Consider the following 20,380-nt stretch of genomic DNA (forward strand, 5'->3'; position numbering starts at 1 on the left):
GGAACTGGAGTTACAGGCAGTTGTGAGACGCTTGAGAAATGAACTCATGTCCTCTGCAAGGGCCGTCTCTCCAGCCTCCCATTTTGTGATAAAGATTATAGCATAGCTCCAGAGGTTCCTTGGAACAAATTGAAGTCTGATTGGATAAAAGCATGGGTCATAGGGGTTGCGCAAGGAATACAAGGCACGTCTTTTATTGTAAATGTGGGGTTTTGTAAGATTCCTAGAAAACTGCAGGTTTGCAGTTGGGAAAAAAGAGAAAGGCTAGACTTGAAGGTTATATATACTTAGGCCTTAAGAACAGCTCTTCACCATTTTAACATTCTTATTTGAAATATCTCTATAGAAAAGGAGTAGTGTCTCTATGTAGACAGCCTTCACAAAAATTTCTGTTAACTATTCTGGAATTCTGGACAGTTCACTGTCAGAGACTTTAACCACTCTGGGGCAAGGCACTCCTTTCCTTTCCCATGTCCTCCTCTCCGTTTTCTGTGTCTTTCTGTCCTGCCTGCAAGTCCAGGGTAAGCCGTGAGCGGTGCCCAGTCTGGCAGTCCGAGCAGACTTCTGCAGCCACACAAGAACTGGCGGACGCAGGCAGAGCCCTGGGACACTGGAGATGCTCTAGCCTCTTCCTATGAGGTTCCAAAGAGAAAGAATCCAGAGAAGGGAACCTAGGTGTTAGTGAAACATGCCCTGGAGCAGGTGGCAGGATGCTGGTCCTTGCTGGCATGGGCACCTGATGGGAAATACTAGAAGAGGTTGGTTTCCCCCATCCTTGCTAGGGAGGGAGAAAACAGGTTTTCCTCTCATGAACTACAAACAGAGAAACTCTTAAAACATGGGCTTCGGGACAACACTTGGACACCATCCTTGAAAACACCTCCACAGATATTCAGGAGGTCTTGTAAACACCCCCCCCCCGGGTGAGCTCAAGACCGCTGCCACAATTTCTTAGTCAAATCTGAAGCAAGCTTTATTAAATACTGGTAAAGATGATGAACACTAGCCAGGTCCATACCAAGGATTCCCAGAGAATGGCCGCAAATTACGTTAGTCAGGCGCTTGTAAAGGAAAGCTTCCTACCTTCCTCCAATGGGGGCAAGCATACATCCAGATACTTCCTACCTATGTGCTTCCCCGCCTACCTGTGATCAAGTGCATCCTGTACAGTTGGAGCAACCAAACTTGTTTACAAATGTGAGAACCCATGGCTTGCTATCTTAAACGAACAACAGCTTCCCAGAATTCCTGGAAGTTGTGTGTCCATGCACAGGTGGGGCTTACAGGTCTATCTGTCCCTGAGCAAGTGGAGCTCACAGGTTAGAGGCATTTTTGATAGATAGATAGATAGATAGATAGATAGATAGATAGATAGATAGATAGATATCTTTAGCACCGTAGTTTAAACTTAAAACACCACTTTAGCCCTTTGTTGATGGCTCCTTCTGGTCACGTCCAAGCTGTTCTTAGAATGCTCCATAAGCTGAGGAACTCAGCAAACTCAGCTGGATCAACAAAAATTCGGTATCCAGGGATGCAAGTATCGTCTTTTAAACCATTATCTCTGCTGTATATCTGCAGGGGAAGAGGAGACGGCTACCTGCAGAATGACAGGTCAACCGGTGCTCCTCCTGCATGAGACAGTCAGTGTTCTAGGACTAGGACTTGGCAGCTCCAGAATTGCAGGTGTCATCTGCAGAGCCAGAGCTCTGTGGGGTTTGTCCATTTGCTTTTGAATGAGTTTCCAGCTAGAGTTGGTGCCCCAGGTCTGGGATTCCACTTCTGAGACCCACTAAAGATGAAGGTAGCAGCTCTCTTGTTTAAATGCATGCCATTAGCAGTTTGCAGGTTAACAAGACTAAGGGGTGGACCTAACATCTCTCCACCCTGGCTTTTCATTGCCCAAGTCATAGATCGGTTGAAAAAGAATAATTGTGATGCTGCACAAAGGAGCACACAAAAATAAAGTAATTCAGTAAGGCTATCTCCTTCTGCAAAATGGTGTGGGCAGCAGAACCCAGGCTAGCGTGCACATGTGACTACGATGGCATTATTCCTGATGTAGGCGGTGACTTCATTTCAACCCATCAGCGGGAGCTCAACTTCTCAATCAGGCACGACTGGATAATCTGCACAAAGGGGAAAGGGAGGTTCAGAATATGTGGGCTTTTGTCCGGCTACCTTGATAGAAAAAAGCAAAAACATTTTTCATGGATGCATGATGCAGGATGTCATTCTGTGTATATCTTGTCTTACTGGACATTGTTGAATAAAGCACTGTTGGCCAATAGGGAAGCAAGATAGGTGGGACTAGGAGTTGAGGATTCTGGGAAAGAGAAGCACGGTCGGGCACAATGTAGGACAGGGGAGAGGCAACATGCCCGGACCCTTCCTCCAGTAAGCAAAGACCACATGGAAATACTCAGATTAGCAATTATGGGTAAATACTTAAGTCAGAGCTAGCCAGTAAGAAACAAGAAGGCCAACAGTTTCATAATTAATACAGCGTCTTGTGTATTATTTGGGGACTACAACATGGCAGAGCCCAGGCGACTGGTGGGGAAAAACCAAAGCTGCTGGCAAGGAAAAGGCTTCTCTCTACACCTAAGCCTCCACAAATAACACCACTAACTAGGGACCCAGCATTCAAACGCCAGAGCCTATGGGGCACCTTCTCATTCAAACCACCACAAGGCCCCTTAGAAAAACAAACACACAAGGATATGGGTAAGCCTTTCACTCAGTGACTAGAAGATCCAGTTGGCTTCTGAAGAATCCAGCCTCAACAGCAGTCAGGAAAATGTAGACAAAGTCCACAAAGAAACGATACTGCCTGTCAGCTGCAGAGGCCTCGGTCACCGTGAGACCTGCTTTGCAAGGCCTGGGAAACAGGTCCTATGAAGAATTGCTGACCACGGAAATTAGCACAGGGCCCTGTGTGGAGCTATAGCCCAAAGCCTTGGCTGCAAAGGTGGGATTGTCTCCCTGGGTTAACCTCATAGACTGAGCACTTAGCATAACTTAGCTCACAGCTATCTCTACAACGTGGCATTCCTTGGCTTCCGTCTCACCTTTTCCATAAACTAGCATTGCTACAGGCAGAACTGTGAGGAAACCAAGAATTTTTCTCTCTGGCTCAAACTGTAAATGAATCAATCTATTTTCTTTCACCAATTCCTGTCTCTGTAGAGGAGTGAGTAACAGAACTGTTAACCCAATTACAACATCACTTTTTTGTTGTTTTTTGAAACAGGATTTCTCTATGTAGCCCTGGCTGACCTGGAACTCACTCTGTAGACCAGGCTGACTTCGAACTCAGAGATCCACCTACTTCTGCCTCTGAGGGCTGAGATTAAAGGTGTGCACCACCACAGCACAGCAAAAAAAAAATTTTGGTGGGGGGGGTTCAATAACATCGCTTTTTCATAAAAAATTAGTATTTGTAGGTCTTATCTTCTAACTATATGTCTCAAGTAAATAATGTTGGAAAAGGGAACTGTTTCCAGTGTCAAACAAACAATAAAGTGAAAAGTAACTCAGCAAGGCAGTTTAGTTTCTCATCAGGAAACACAAGGATCCAAACTGGATAAGCAAGGACACAGAGTGGGGTGTTCACAGTCACACAGAGTAGGGTGTTCACAGTCACACAGAGTAGGGTGTTCACAGTCACACAGAGTAGGGTGTTCACAGTCACAGAGTGGGGTGTTCACAGTCACAGAGTGGGGTATTCACAGTCACACAGAGCAGGGTGTTCAGGGTCACACAGAGCAGGGTGTTCACAGTCACACAGAGCAGGGTATTCACAATCACAAAGAATGGGGTGTTCATGGTTGCTCGATTTTTATCCTAATGCAGATGGTTGCTGTGTCTCCCCCATGGTGGGAGCTTGACCTCCCAATCTGACACAACTGCTAATCCATAATCGGTGGGAACAGGGGGGATGTGACAGAGTCAAGTCTCTGGAACTTCTGGCATCCAGGGTTGGAGACGCATGCACAAGGATTTCACAAAACTGGGAGGTTTATGGAGTTCTGACCCTTGGTAGGCCAGCCATTGTTGATGAAAAAGACAGCTTCTCACAAACAACCTAGAAAATATCTTGTCCCTTTGTGCCTGCCAGGAGACATCTAAGACTGCTCTGAGTGGCACTGCTCATGGTAACAAAAGCTGCACTATCTGGTGACACTGAGAAGCAGAGACACTGCTGTATTTACTGTGGGATAATTTGTCACTGGTGAGGCTGGGTGAACTGTGATTACACACATCAATAAGACGAAGCCCAACGGGGGGGGGGGATGGGAGGGTGTAAGTCATAAGTGGAATAGTGTGTGATACCGTTTACACAAGCTCAAAGGCAGGGGAAACCTCCACCTGCTCAAGGATAACTTGTGGGGAAGGGGAGAAGAGATGGAGGGAGAGCACGGGCTTTGCTGAGACAGAGAAGTCCTGATGCTAAACCTCAGACAGTTGTGGGTGAACAGGAGGAGGCAATCTCCAGACACATGGATTTGAAAGAGCAGCCATGTTTTCATCCCTTGCCATTGGGATGTGAGGACAAGGATTTTTTTTTTGTTTGTGTTTTGTTGGTTGTTGGTTTTGTATGTGTAAGTGAATGTTTGGCCAGCATGTATGCCTGTGCATCACATGTGTGTCTGATGCCTGCAAAGGTCAAAAGAGGGCACAAGATCCCTTGGAAATGGAGTTAAAGACAATTGTGAGTAGCCACGAGGGTGCTGGGAATTGAACCTGGGTCCTCTGCAAGGGCAGTGAGTGCACTAAATCACTGAGCCATCTCTCCAGTCCCTGTATTTTGTTGTTAGTGTTGTTGTCTGAGCCTTTGGAACATGCATGTATACCACATAAACTTTTATATGTGTTACTTACTGAACAGTTTTTGAAAACAAAGCCATCTGACTCACAAGGCCTGAGCAGCAGGAATGCGTGCAGACTTCTGAGCAACAGAACTGAAGAACAAACAGGAGCTGATTTACATGTGGTCACATGTGACATGACCCCTGACAATCAACACATAGGCTAGGCTTCACGTGGTTCAACTCAGTAAGTATCATAAAGTGACCCAAATATGATCCTGTGCGGCTTTGTTATAGTGCTAATTAAAAATGGGTGGAGTTTAAAGTAGCAAAGTATTCTAGATTTCCAAAGTGCACTAGGGGCACGAAAGTTTTCGAATCTGCTAAAAATGATTCTACTAATCGTTACCAAGTGCTAAGAAGCGCTGGGTTGGAAAGAGGTCTATATCTGAAAAAGTATAACACACCCACCCCATCACCCTCCAGGCACTTATACCCGTGAGGCTGCATAGAGACCTTGGATGAGGTGGGGGAGACAGGAACTGCTGCCTCCCACTCTTACCCACCCCAAGAAACTTGTGACAAGGAACAGCGACAGCCATCTACCTCACATTCCAAAGCTCATGAACAGAGCCAGGAGGGTGGAGAGAGGAACCGAGTGGGGGGAGGGGTGCTTGAAGGGATAATGTGACAGAAGCCAGGCAATCGGTCCATTCAAAGTAGGAAATGTTGGAAGATCGGCCAATGGATTTCCAAGTTCCAAGGAAGAACGTTGCCTCTCCTTATCGATGGGGTAACATAGTCCTGGGAAAATATCGATTACGTTCCAAGACACTGGAACTTTTGCTGGTCCATGGAGCCAGGGTTAATAACACACATCTGGGAGTCATTTAAGATTTTAGGCTGTACTCAGTCTATTTGTTTAACCTGCCTTAAGAGAACAGTGTAAGCCGGGCAGTGGTGGCAGAGGCAGATGGATCTCACCAAGTTCCAGGCCAGCCTGGTCTACAGAGTGAGTTCCAGGCCAGCCTGGTCTACAGAGTGAGTTCGAGGACAGCTAGGGCTACAGAAAGAAATCCTGTCTTGAAAACTCAAGGGGGGGGGGTGGAAAACAGTGTAAAACCCAACTTTACATACCTTGGATTTCCCAGGTAATCAGCTTTTACAACCTAAGCTGATGTATAACTTTAATCATAAGTTATGTCCACTTTCACACCCTGACCCAGAGGGATGCGTGAGTGTACATGTATGTGTATCATGGTGATAAAGTTCTGAGTATTGCAAGCAAGTCAAAGGAAACCTTGTACAATAAATGCCCACCACAAATCCTGGAAAGAGGGTATGTATGTAGCTTGACAAACAGCGCTACACTACTGTTTATTGTCTTACTCCGTTGGGCTCCATTGGAATCAGTGACGTAATCCCTTATAAATCTCTGCTGAGACCTCTGTGACACATTCCTCATGCCACCACCCCCCTCCATGTAGTGTTTCTGTGCTGTTCAATGAGTGCAGAGCAAAACCCTTCTATTGGGGACAGAGAGGGACAGACAGTCATACTCCATATAGGCATAACAGACACACAACAGATAGGTTACAGACAAGCCAGAAACCACAAGTTTGAGACAGACAGAAGACACAGGGTGAAAAGTGGAGAATTCAAACTTGAGCTAGCTCTTGATCAAATTTCTCCAGGAGGAAGTAGTTTGATTTCTTTCCTTAATGTGATGCTGTTGAATTTTGATGCCTCCGAGGTAATCTCTAGTGTATTTAATGTATGAACTTAGGTATTTTTTTTAATGCTTGAGCAAGAGAGCTGAGAATCACAAAGAAGCCTTTGTAGAGTACCAACTGGACACTGGTTGCAAAGAAGCCATTATAGAGCACCACTGGATACTGTTGGTTTGGTACTTTGGGTTCATAATTTCCATTAAGACTCCTCAATAGCAAGGGGTCTCCAGAGAAACAGAACTCACCGCATGTTTTATAAGGTGTAAGGGGATTTATTATAAGGAACTGTCTCACACAATTATGTAGACTGGTAAGTCTAGCACCTACGGGGGGCATGGTAGGCTGGGGACACAAAAGATTGAAGGCTGTGTGGTTCCACCTAACAGCTGATGGGCTGGAGAGCAGAACAATTGATATTCCCCAGTGAGGAAGGAGCCACAGTGTGGCTGACGCCTGTGAGCAGCGTACATGGGGGAAATCTCTCTTGCTCAGAGGAAGCCAAGCTTCTTTCTATCTGAGCCTCAGTAGATTGGTCAGGTCCATCCACAGGGTCCAAGGGATGTCTTTACTCAGACATATACCGACCTCAGGAAAACACCCACAATGATGCCTGACTGTCAGGACACACCTGGTGCAGCCTGATTTCACATGGGGGAGACCCAGGCTCAAAGGAGCTGATTGGAGCTGATTGCAATTCAGCGCTCTGGCTCTCTCTCTCTCTCTCTCTCTCTCTCTCTCTCTCTCTCTCTCTCTCTCTCTCTCCCTCCCTCCCTCCCTCCCTCCCTCCCTCTCTCTCTCTCCCTCTCCCTCCCTCCCTCCCTGACTCCAGAAAATTGGAAACATGGCAAGATTGGTTGACCATCACCTTGAGAGAAAGCCCGGGTCTCCATCCCCACACTGATTGCTCTCAAACATGTGTTCAATCAACTAGCGGTTGTATGAGGCCCTACTGTCTATTCAATAAGCAGGAAATTAAAATATCATTTAGAAGGCAAGGGTAACAGTTGTAAAGTACGTGACAGGTCTTTTCTGTGTCACAGGAACTGGGGCCAGGCTCTGCCAGCGCCCCCGCTCCCAGCCACACCACAAGCAGGTGGCTCTGCCCACACCTGGCCCAGGCTCCCTCTCACTTATCAGTTGAGACTTCACTCACAGGCGACCAGGACGATCTCAGAGAAAGCTAAGCACTCAGATTTCGGATTGAGCACTGAAATCAATCTCCTTGCCCAGGGGGATCACTCCTGAGGTCCCCTGGGGCAGGAATGGGTGTTTCGAAGCCCTTTTTGCTACAGGAGGGAGGCAAAGTGCTCTTAGGATAGCCCAACAAGGCAGAAAGCTGCAAGTCTAATGTCTCAGAGCCTCGTCATGGTTTCCCTCGACTATTCCACGCACAGTGGTCGCTGGGTGTCCCTAACACCGTCCAGAATTCGGGTTCCACCACTCAGGAGCAACTCTTCCCCAGGGTTCCCAGCTCCCACCTGGCACCTCCTCCACCTTCCCTGGGGACTGCGGAGCCACTAGTGACACCTAGTGGCCAGCCTAGGCAGCCGAAAGCTGGACCTCTGCTTCTGTCCTGGAAGGCCTAGAAAGTCCACAAGGAGTCCATAAGGTCTCTCTGGAGGGAGATCCCCGGAACAAAATTTAAAAAAAAAAAGTGGATTAAGGTCTTAAGGTCCATGATGCCTTTAGCCCAATTTGTGACTGTGAAAGGAATGTCGTTAGCACTCTAAGTTGCCCGGGGCACCCTGATTTTCAGTCTTTTCTTGACCCGAGCCCCTGGAAAAGGGCCAAGAGAAGACTTCCAGGGAAGGACCTGACTTGGGCTCCCTGAAGTTGCCCTCCTCTGAGCCCCACAGTAGGCTTCTCTTCCATTGTCCAGTGCCCTCCAGTGTCAGACATGACTATAAACTTCATTCTAGTTAGCTTCTAGCTGGGAATGGAGGCACACGCCTGTAATCTCGGCACCAGCGAGCAGAGGCAGGAAGATCGGCAATCTGCGGCCAGTCTGGAATGCATAGTGAGTCCCAGACCAGCCTGGGACACACAGTGAGACCGTTGACACGAAATTAGCCATGTCTTCAGCGGCACCAGCCCCGTTTCAAGGGCTCAGACAGATGACAGAACCTTCCAAAGTTACAGAGTCCAAAAAGACGGTACAGTTGTAGAGCTAGGGAAATGGTTGCCAGGGTAGCGTAAGCCCTTTTATCCAGTTGGTTTTCTTCAGCTGGGAGAAAGGGTAGGAAGTTGGGTGAACCTGTCACCTTGTCACACTTCACCAGCAGGGAGCACAAAGGAACAAAGGAGAGAGTGACAGAAGTTTGGCTAAACTTCTCCAGATGCCGCTCATGGGGCCTCTCTGGCTGGACACAGCCACGCGGCCATGTGCTAAGCTCAGCCTTGGAGGTAAGACAAGGCATCCTCTTCAAACTTCAGACAAAGAAGAAACGCTTGGTGAGGATGACGGCTCTGATCTGGGCTGATGGGAGGAACCTTTGGGAGACAGGCTAGACTGTTTTTAAAGCCTCTGGATTGAGCACCAAAACTGATTATCCCATGGAGGCACCACACGCCTGTTAGGTGCTGAGCCCCGTTCCCAGTGCCAAGGACCAGCTGTGGGCACAGTGGGACTCTCCCCTCCCCTACCAGTGAGACCCCAAGAGTGCACACCAGTGACTGACTGCAGGCCAGCCCTGTCTTGACCCAGTCTACTCTATCTTGAAGGGCATAGTACTTCCCTACTGGTTCCCCATGGTCCCTACAGCAACTCATCAGACCTCAGGTCTTACTGTCTCACTGCCTTGGTTTGGGTGTCTGCTGCTGTGAAGAGACACCATAACCATGACAACTCAAAAAGAAAATATTTAATTGGGGCAGCTCGCTTAAAGTTTCAGAGGTTCAAGCCGGGTGCTGGTGGCACATACCTTTAATCCCAGCACTCTGGAGTTCGAGGCTAGCCTGGTCTACAGAGCAGCCTCCAAAACAATACAGAGAAACCCTGTCTCAAAAAAAACAAAAAAACAAAAGTTTCAGAGGTTCAGTCCATTATCATCACCACTGGGAGCATGGCGTGCAGGCAGATGTGGTGTTGGAGCTGAGAGTCCTACATCTTGCAGGTAACAGGAAGTCAGCTGAGACACTGAGTAATATCCTAAGCATAGGAAACCTCAAAGCCCACCCCTACAGTGACGTGCTTCCTCCAACAAGGCCACACCCACTCCAATAAAGTCAAGGCTCCTGATAGCGCCACCCCCTTTGAGATTATGCGGGCCAATTACATTCAAACTAGCACGCCCACCTTCTTTGCGTGTGCACTCGAGAAGTAGATACAACACTCTGAGTGAGCCTCCCTTAGAGCATCGATATGAGATGGGCCAGCATCTGAAACCTGCTGTCGCTACTTCTAAATGCTGGAGACCGGCACGTGCTGCTCATCGTCCCGCGATTCTAGGCTTGAGAAGGAGCAGCATGTCTCCTTACCTCCAGTGGTAAATACAGAAACAACAAGGGGCATCCATGGTAGGAAAAGAGAAACTGCTATGGAAACTCAGGACGGACACGGAAGCGTGTCTAGGATTGGCAGGCTGGTAATCCTGGGGAAACTCGCGCTCGAGAGAGAGTTTCTGGGGAGTGACCTTGGGAGCAGCAGGAGTGCTGTCTTGACTCGGCTTGGGCTGCCTGGATGTGCCAAACCGCTGTTGAGAACTTCACTTCCCCCTGTTCTTCCAAGTTAGGTGGGTCTCAGAGCGCACGGTGGTTCAGCTTATTGGAAAGCTTGTCCATAGCCGTTGGGGCACCACCTCACCCTAAGATCCCCCCTTTTCACATGCTCACTCGCTTCCTGCCTTAAAGAAGCGTTGTCTGGGGGCCCAGGCACAGTGAGGATGCGCTGGCTGGTGGTACGCTGTGTTCCAGGCCATGGTCAGTCATAGTAACCTGAGCCTGTATTCCAGAGCACAGTCATGGAAACCCAAGTCTGTCAGGCCATGGTCAGTCATATTGTAACGGGCCCCAGACCTTAGGATAACTGACTTCCATGATGGAAGTGCTATTCAGACTGTAAAACTCAGCACACAGACAGCACCACCTGCCAAAAACGAAAACAAAGACTTAATCCGTTAAAGTCAATAGTTCTTGGAAAAATCTCTAAATGTACTCAACTTGCAACTAGGTTTCTGTAGCTCCACTTCTGGCTAACTGTTCTTGTTGACTGAAGTATGTCAACCCATAACATGATTTTTTGTGCTTAAAAATCTCACTCCAAGGAAAGCTCAGTGCTACCTGGGATCCCTAGCGCCCAGTGAGTCAACATCAGCCTAATACAGACTTTCTATTGGCCCGTACCCAAGCAGTCTTCCCTGGTGAATACCCCACAACACTCCTGGAGATCCACAGAGACCCCCAGAGCAAGACCTCCAGACACCAGGAGTCTCAGAACCCCTAAGATCAGGGAAGGTGCCGTGCTCAAGGAGCTTCAGAGGGCACAACCTGAGCTCCAGGTCCCCAAGACAGTTGATGCCTTATGGAGAAATCTGAGTCCTCCACCCCAAAAGGAAACAAACTGGAAAGGCTCCTGGTCTGTCACCTCCAGAGGCGCCTTCTGTTTGGACACAGAGGAGAGGTCAGACATGGCTACTCATCTGGTGCCCAGATCCCTGTGAGACATCACTGGATCCCTCTGCCCATTCAGGCCTATGAATGTGTAGAGGCCACCCCTGGTTGTTTTAGTGTGTGTGTGTGTGTGTGTGTGTGTGTGTGTGTGTGTGTGTGTGTGTGTGTACACGCTCCTTTTTACATGTTTCTGTCAGTTTTGTTTTCTTTTTTTTTTTTTTTTTTTTTTTTTTTTTTGGTTTTTCGATACAGGGTTTCTCTGTAGCTTTGGAGGCTGTCCTGGAACTCACTTTGTAGACCAGGCTGGCCTTGAACTCACAGAGATCCACCTGCCTCTGCCTCCCGAGTGCTGGGATTAAAGGCGTGCGCCACCAACGCCTGGCCAGTTTTTTGTTTTCTTATATTGACCAGTGACTCTCTCTGATGTGAGACCCTCCCTACACATACACATGGGAGCTCACAGCCCTCCGTAACTCCAGTTTCTGGGGTCCTGACATCCTCTTCAGGCCCCCAAAGGCCCTGGGCACACATTGAGGCAAAATTCTCACACACATAAAATAAATAAGTTTTATAAACAAATAAGCAACAACAAATAACCCTCTCATTAAACCAGAGGATGCACACACATAATCCCCCGCCTTGGAAGGTGGGGGCAGGAGGATCAGGAATTCCAGGTCATCCTGGAATTTACATGAAGTAGTATTGAGTTTAAGGCCAGGTTGACCTACCTGAGACCATGTCAGATAGGTAGATAGATCCATGGATGACAGACAGACAGACAGACAGACAGACAGACAGACAGACAGACAAAAACAAATCATAAAAACAGACCACATCTATATTAACTTGGTTGTACATGCAGGAATGTATTTGCTTTATTTTTAAAAGTCTAGCAAGATCCATCACCTTAGACCATGAAAAATGAGTTTCTGAGGGGAAGAAGAGGGAATGAAGGCAGAGAAACAGCTGAAAACATCTGAGGCAACACACACGTGTCCTGAAAAAGCTTGCAAATTTTGTCGGACTTTTGAGACTTAGAGACAAGCTGGCACCAGTGGTTGCAATACCACGTATTGTCACAGGGTGGCGCCACAACTCCATTAGTTTCTCTCCACCCACTGGCCCAGTGATTATGCTCATTTGCTTTGTTCACAGAATAGCTAGGAAATATCGTCAATATCATCTTGCTTTTTTTTTTCCTTCCTTTTCTTTCTTTCCCTTTCTTCCTCTCTTCTTTATTTTGTGCTCCTGGTCCTATCTTCCGTCACTTTCACACGTGCACTGGGTGTCATTGACCAGAGGTAGTCAGAGACAAAAACGTCACCTGAGGCAAAGCAGGAGGGAGCTGCCAGGACCCTGAAGAGTGGCAGAGGCCTGATGCAGCAGCTCCAGCTACTGTAGAGGCTGAGGCAGGAGGATCACTTGAGGGCATTCTAGCTGTGTAGCGCAGCCTGGGAAATACTTGTCCTCCTTGTCTCTGTGCTGAAAGAGAGACAGAGAGACAGAGACAGAGACAGAGAGACAGAGAGACAGAGACAGAGAGAGAGAGAGAGAGAGAGAGAGAGAGAGAGAGAGAGAGAGAGAGAGAGAGAGAGAGTGAGTGAAACTCAGTGGAATATGTGACAAATCTAAAACTGCATCCTATATTAAATGCTATCCAAACTGTAAACATGGAAAGAGGCCTTGGGGAAAAGTAAGTTTCCACTTTGTTCAGGACAACCCGGCCTGCCCCTCCCCAGTCCTCGAAAGTCTTTGAATGTACTATGTCCTTTGCCATTGCCGTTGTTGTTTTGTTTTCTCGAGACAGGTTTCTGTGTGTAACAATCCCAGCTGTCCTGGAACTCGCCTTGTAGACCAGGCTGGCCTCGAACTCATAGAGATCCGCCTGCTTCTGCCTCCAGAGTTCTGGGATTAAAGGTGAGCACCACTGCCCGGCCAGTTTTGTTTGTTTGTTTATTTGTTTTCTTCTATATATAGTAACATGCAGTATTTGTCTTTCTTTATGTATCTGGCTTTTTTCACTTAACATGACATCCTCCAGTTCCATCGACTGACACAAGTTGATATCGTTCATGTATATGGCTGAATAACATTCCCCTACACTTATGTACCACACAGTCTTCATTCATTCGCCCATCAGAGGACACAACGGTCAATTCTATGTCTTGGCAATTGTGCACAGTGCGGCAATGGAGTTGGGAACAAGGGGCCTTTCTGGCATATTGATCTCATTTTGTTGAGAATGCTTGGTCTCCTACTAGTCTCTTTTAAATTGCATGTTATTTGTTTAGGGGTGGTGGTGGTGGTGGTGGTGGTGGTGGTGGTGGTGTGGTGTGTGAGCATGAGCTCAGAGGACAACAGGTGGGAGTCTTCTTTACCACATGGAACCTGGGGACTGAACCTGTCTGCAGACTTGGCAGCAGCCACTTCACCCATCGAGCCCTCTTACCAGGCCCCCATATTGGCACCTTAATGTAATGCATATATTTAGGTTTTAATTCTTTTCCTTTTCTTCTTCTCTTGATTTTTCCCCCTTCTAGAAAAAGATCTCACCATGTAGCCCTGGCTAGCCTAGAACTTGCAGTAATCCTTCTGCCTATGCCTCCCAGGTAGTAGGATCACAGGCATGCAACACCATCCCCCACTGCGATGGAAAGTCATGAAATGTCCCTAAAAAAGAAGAGTCAGGGGCTGGGGTGTAGCTCTGTGGCAGAATGCTTGCCTAGCACATACAAGACCCTGGGTTACACACCTAGCACATACAAAGACCCTGGGTTACACACCTAGCACATACAAGGCCCTGGGTTACACCCTTAGCACATACAAGGCCCTGGGTTACACACCTAGCACATACAAGGCCCTGGGTTACACCCCTAGCACATACAAGACCCTGGGTTACACCCTTAGCACATACAAGGCCCTGGGTTACACACCTAGCACATACAAGGCCCTGGGTTACACACCTAGCACATACAAGGCCCTGGGTTACACACCTAGCACATACAAAGACCCTGGGTTACACCCCTAGCACATACAAGGCCCTGGGTTACACCCCTAGCACATACAAGGCCCTGGGTTACACACCTAGTACATACAAAGACCCTGGGTTACACCCTTAGCACATACAAGACCCTGGGTTACACACCTAGCACATACAAGGCCCTGGGTTACACACCTAGCACATACAAGGCCCTGGGTTACACACCTAGCACATACAAGACCCTGGGTTACACACCTAGTACATACAAAGACCCTGGGTTACACCCTTAGCACATACAAGACCCTGGGTTACACACCTAGCACATACAAGGCCCTGGGTTACACCCCTAGCACATACAAGGCCCTGGGTTACACCCTTAGCACATACAAAGGCCCTGGGTTACACACCTAGCACATACAAAGACCCTGGGTTACACACCTAGCACATACAAGGCCCTGAGTTACACCCCTAGCACCACTTAACATGTGTGTCTTAAGGAGAGGAGTTGGACCCCAACTCTGGTCTTTTGAAACAGAGGGCAGAGAAACCTGTAGGATTTCTGTCTCCATCAGACTCATACAAGCAGACTGCAAGGATATCCTGGGGTACATACACTCTGAACTGTTTTCTGAACACAAAATGCTCCCCCCAGTTTCTACACCCCCCCCAGCCTCTGTCCCCACTACCTAGACTCAAAAGAGACTGGAGGTCCTATTTTCAGGATCAAGAGACCAATCTCAGAACCAGAAAGGAGTCAGATCCTTGCTTAGTCTTGCCACAGAGGTGGTTATCAAGGGGAGTGACTCTTAGGGACATCTTCCCCCAGGAAATCACATATGCCCTAGAGAGAAGACTTAGCTTCATCAGGCACCCCAAGGCTCTGGGCCACCAGTGTCTCTTCCAATTAACCATAGACAAGTCTAAAGACACCGGGTGGTGGCGCACACCTTTAATCCCAGCACTCGGGAGGCAGAGGCAGGCGGATCTCTGTGAGTTCGAGGCCAGCTGGATCTACAGAGAGAGTTCCAGGACAGCCTCCAAAGCAATACAGAGAAACCCTGTCTTGGGAAAAAGAAAGAAAAAAGACATGGGAGGGCAAGCAATCGAAGGGGTTATCAGGATGGCTCAGTGGGTAAAGGCGTGTGCCACGTAAGTCTGGCTACCTGAGTTCGACTCCTGGGACCCACGTGAAGGTGGAAGGAGACATCATCTCCACAGTGGGGGCCGCCACTCATACACACTTCTCTCTCTCTCTCTCTCTCTCTCTCTCACACACACACACACACACACACACACACACGGATAATAAAATGTTTAAAGAAACAAGAAATAATTTCAGAAATAGATACATATACAGAAAATGCCAGTTGGCTTTAATATTAACCGTGGTTATCACCAAAAACAAGCATAAAGTGCAAAAGATGTATAAATTCCCCCAGAGCAAGGATTGATGCTACCTCAGCAGGCTACATACACACACAGCACACCCTACACAACATTATAAAACCCAGTATACATCCGAAAATATTCTGTTTACTTGGATTACATATTATGGCTATAAAATAGTTTTCAATCTGACTTGACATGTAGAAAAGGACACAAGCCCTTTGGAGCAAGGGCCACATTTTAAAGTCTGAGGGAGAATGTCTATAAAATCCAGTGAGAATCCAATGCGGACAGACATGCGTCATTGGCCGTTGGGACCAGCAGCACCCAGGGTCAAGCCCTGGTTAGGAGGAATCCAAGTTCAGCTAGAGAAAGACCTGGGCAAGAGTTCTTGCAGGTATTCAGGAGATGGTCAGTAAGTCATTAGACCTGAGGAAAGTAGGGTCAGGGAAGGTTCAGACCCCAGCGCTAGCTCGGGATGGGGGTCGGGAGGAAACGACTTGTGGGGGAAGTTTTAGTCACCTGAGAAGCCCAGCCGGCAGAATGGGTGGCAGTATTTTCACGAAGCCCGTGCTTGACAACCATCCGGCCCCTCTCAACACAGCTCTGCTGCCCCACTATGACATCTTAGGCACTTGTCACCAGGAGGACCATGCTTCCCCCACACGGATCCCGTTACAAATGGATGCAGACAGAAAGCTTTGGCATCACCCGGCACTAGAGAGAGGAACTCTTCCCCCAAGAATCAACAATGGATCAAAACTGTAAAACCGTGGACAGAGATGATCGCTTGGTAAACACTCTTGTGTCCTGAGATCTCAGGCAGATTGGGAACGGAACAGTCTGACACCCATGCTAGTAATGGTGGCCATGACCTCACTCTTCAACGGCTACTCTGCCGGGAGGGAGGAGACTCTGGACCGCATACTCTGCCGGGAGGGAGGAGACTCTGGACCGCATACTCTGCCGGGAGGGAGGAGACTCTGGACCGCACACCCAGTAGTGAACTCGGCTTCGGCTTGTCTTGTTTGGGTTTTTTTGTTTGTTTGTTTGTTTGTTTGTTTTTGTTATCACTCTCAACACATTAAAACCACGAGGTCGAGTCTTTAACAGCCATTTACCGGGACTCGGAGATCCGAACGTGAAGTGTTGCATGGCAAAGCTGAAATCAGTTCCTGTCCTAGGGGCCGCTCGAGTCAGGCTTCGCGGACAAGGCAGCTCCAGTATCGAGCTCAGAGTCCAGCACTCAGCATTCAAGAAACAGCCAACTTGAGTGTACCCCACACCAGCTCTCCACGAAAACGCTGGCCTTCCGACTCCATTCAAGGACAAATGGTCTAAATGACATCTAATCATAGCTGAAGTAGGGCAGAAAGGGTAGGAAGGAAACACACCCGGAAAACCAAAATATTGGCAAGGGATCCTGTAAGGCAACAAGGACAGGAGCGATTTTTTTTTTTTCTGCTGCTGCTTTTCTTTAGCATCCCAACTCCTCCTGAACACTAGGAGCTGCAGTGTAAATGTGAACAATGCCCAAAGCCCAGCTCAAAATTAGATTCATATATGTCGAGTTCCTTGCTGGCAAGCTACAGATTTCTGTTTCAGATGGGTGTAGTAGCTCACTCCTGTAATCACACATAGCCTTTGAGAGACTGAATCCGGGGGCTCACCATCAGTCTTAGGCCAGCCTGGGCTACATAGTGAGTATTGATGCCAGAGGAGTAAAGCTCTGTCACAGACAGAAGAAAAAAAGTGTTTGCCTCCAAACACGCTCCATCCCAAGCCAGGTATGGAGGCACATATGTGGAGAAGTTGCTTGCTGAGTCGGGTGTCATTCCTTTCACCCAATCATGTTCAAGCACATCCACTGATAATTTTTTATCCCTGTTCCTAGGGGTGTCGGCAGTAAGTCCTTTTCCTGACAAAAAGAAACGGTTCTTCCCTGACTTTGACAGCAACAGCACTGGGACAAATTAAAACTCGCATCTAAAAATCCTCTCCTACAGCCAAGTTTTTAATGTACCCAGCTTATCACTTTACGTGTATGAATGGTTTTGCCCGACTGTGTGTATGTGCATGGCATGTAAGCCTGGTGCCCTTGGATATCAGAAGCGGGCACTGGAGTTTCAGGTTGTGAGTTTCATGTGTATGGTAGGAATCTAGTCCTCTGGGAAAACGACACGTACTCTTTAACTGCTGACCCAACTCTCCAGCCCCGGCCAACCCTTCCCGACACAGGCAGCTGGGTATTGTCTTTAGGACATTTATGTAATGTAAAATAGATAAGAACAGGCTACATGCCTGGGAATACAAACCAGAAACAAGGATGGTTTGATTTTGCCCTCTGAAAAACTGTAGACTCAAAACCCAAAGGGCTCGGCAGCAATTCTAGCCCATGAGCTCCTAGGCTGCCACAAACATTTAACTCAAAGCATTTTAAATATATATTTAAGCTATAGTAAGATAACATATACACTCATTCAAAACCAAGTATTTCTGCCTTGGAAATTCCAATCAACTAACGTGTGTGTTTGCTACCTGGGAGATTTAGTAAATGCTGTAAGTTTAATAAAAGACAACTTACTTCACACAGCCATATCCCATAAAGATTTGTTACTATAGACAAGAAATAGCCTAGCAAGTGACTTATGAAACTTCAAGGCCACAAAAGCAGAATGAAGTCTATTCCTGTAAAAAATTTAAGTTCAGTTTCTATTGTGGACCCTGTGGAAATTCTAACCAGGGTAAGAGCTCCTCCTGATTCAGGACAACACTGCACACTCCGAACAGTGGCGTGACTCCCACCCCCTGAGCCCCCCACTCCCCACCATGGGATGTCAGAGAGCAAAGGTGCCTGAGTCACAAACATCCCTGAGATACCCACCCCACCTCATACCCACCTGTGACCCCCAACCAGCAAACCAGAGCGCAGTGACAGACTACAATAAAGAGTCAGGTGCCCTGAGAAACCAGTTAGCACCAGGTGTTGTGAGAGCAAAGGCAGGAGGCCCACATCCCCTGGAAACAGCAGAGGGATGATGGCGTCAGAGTCTTGGAGGTAACGACATCCCGGAGGCTTCCAATGAGAAAGGCTTTCCCAAGGCTCCGCACACACTCTGCAGGTAAAACCGGAGCTGCCTCGGTGACTGAAATGAGCCGTTGGTGCTCTCACAGAGTGGCAAGCTGAGGGACTGTGTGTGGAGTCTTCACACCAGAGTGGTTGAGTTTGAGGCTACGGAGCTTCATGAAGAACAGAAGCAATGTCACTATTTAACGTGTGCTTAAAGCCGAGCGCAGGTTTTGGCATAGAGGGTGTTACCAGCTTTGTCCTCTGACGCCAAGTCTCCGTGTCTCAGTAGAGGTAGTGGTTGGAGGATCCACAAGCTCTTGGAAAACCTGGGAAGGCTGAAAGGTGCAGGTGACGTGACAAAGCAGCCCCTTAGCCACAGCCCCCTGTGGGTTTTGTCCACTTGGTTTTGTTGAAGGACAATTTCTCCCCTGCAAATGAAAAGCTCCGGTACTTTCCATCACAATATCAGGTCTTGCGATGTATCCCAGGGGCTGACTCCTGTGTAATCAAGAGAGCGTGGGAATGGGCGGGGTCTACAGCAAGCCACCTTCTCCAGCAAGATGCTGTCCTGGGTCTCCCAAAGAACTACTCTGCCACTGCCACAACGGACATAACCCAGCAAGCCCCTGTGCCTGTAAGGGACGCTGAGTGACACACCTACCGTCCCTGAGCCCTCCATCCCCCATCCTGGCACAGTGGCCCCGGTAGAACCCAAAGGAACAGAATTTTAAACAGACACACCCACACCGATTCTTCAACCCCCATCGCCATCTTTGCTAGCAAATGAAGCCCAGTGAATGAAGAGAAATAAGTAGAGAAGCCAGCCACTGCCTTGCCGTCATGTGATCTTGACTGGTGACTTCTTGTGGGCACACAGGAGGGACACGTAGGGGACACCGATAAAAGCCCATTTCTCGCTGGGCCAGAATCTGATGACTGGACCTTGCTCGGGTATCTCTGAGGCAGCATCAAAGTAGGCAAAGCACACACAGCCCAGGTATGCAGCAAGGCAGATGAGGATGTGCCTGCAAAAAACGGGAGAGGTGAGCCTCACGGGGGTTCAGACCGTGCGTCTGCAAACACCTCCTTCTTTCGGGAGCCACCTGCCTCGCCTGCTGCCACTTTCACCCGGAGGATCTGTGTAACGGGAACGGATGAGCTAGCCCACAAAGCCAGAAGGGCAATGATCAATCCTGAACATGTGAGACCATACTAGAACTCAAAACATTTCCATTTGAAACCGCACAGCGGCTCAGACCCGTAACCCCGGGGCTCTAGGAAGCCACCTCAAGAAGACTGTCACAAGTTCAAGGCTGCACAGTGTTGGCACATGCCTTTAATCCCAGCACTCGGGAGGCAGAGGCAGGCGGATCTCTGTGAGTTCGAGGCCAGCCTGGTCTACAGAGCCGATTCCAGGACAGCCTCCAAAACAATACAGAGAAACCCTGTCTCAAAAAGCCAAAAAAAAAAAAAAAAAAAAAAAAGAGAAAGAAGTGCCTGAACCTGGGATACAATTCCCACCTGCTCACGTCATCAATGAGTACAACCTGTGCTTTTTTCATCGGAAACCATCCTATATTAAAGTGTGCTTGCAGCTTTAGGGTGAAAATCCTTTTTAAAAAATTATCTTTACCTGTCAAACGCTTCAATTTTGATCTTTATCAAGAAATAAATATTTTAAAGGCAGACAGATTTTTCCTTATACCCTGTACTGAAACCCAATTCCAAAGGAATTAAATGTTTCAAATATGGACCCGTGAGATATCCCAGTAGGTGAAGTGACTGCCACCAGATC

General features: G+C 48.0%; 1 protein-coding gene across 2 annotated transcripts in view; it reads right to left on the bottom strand.

Moving 5' to 3' along the window:
- Positions 1-15,481: 15,481 nt before the first annotated feature.
- The window catches only part of Acer2 (alkaline ceramidase 2), a 39,700-nt gene continuing 34,801 nt past the window's right edge, over positions 15,482-20,380 (bottom strand). For both annotated transcript variants that reach the window (XM_040757191.1, XM_040757189.1), the window contains 2 exons: positions 18,416-19,610; positions 15,482-16,938 (listed from right to left, as the gene is read on the bottom strand). In XM_040757191.1, coding sequence (XP_040613125.1) covers positions 19,424-19,610 — 187 coding nt within the window. In that variant the 3' untranslated portion in view covers positions 15,482-16,938; positions 18,416-19,423. The remainder of the gene's footprint in view (positions 16,939-18,415; positions 19,611-20,380) is intronic.

Source organism: Mesocricetus auratus, unplaced genomic scaffold, assembly GCF_017639785.1.
Source record: "Mesocricetus auratus isolate SY011 unplaced genomic scaffold, BCM_Maur_2.0 Super-Scaffold_100014, whole genome shotgun sequence".
Lineage (NCBI taxonomy): Eukaryota > Metazoa > Chordata > Mammalia > Rodentia > Cricetidae > Mesocricetus > Mesocricetus auratus.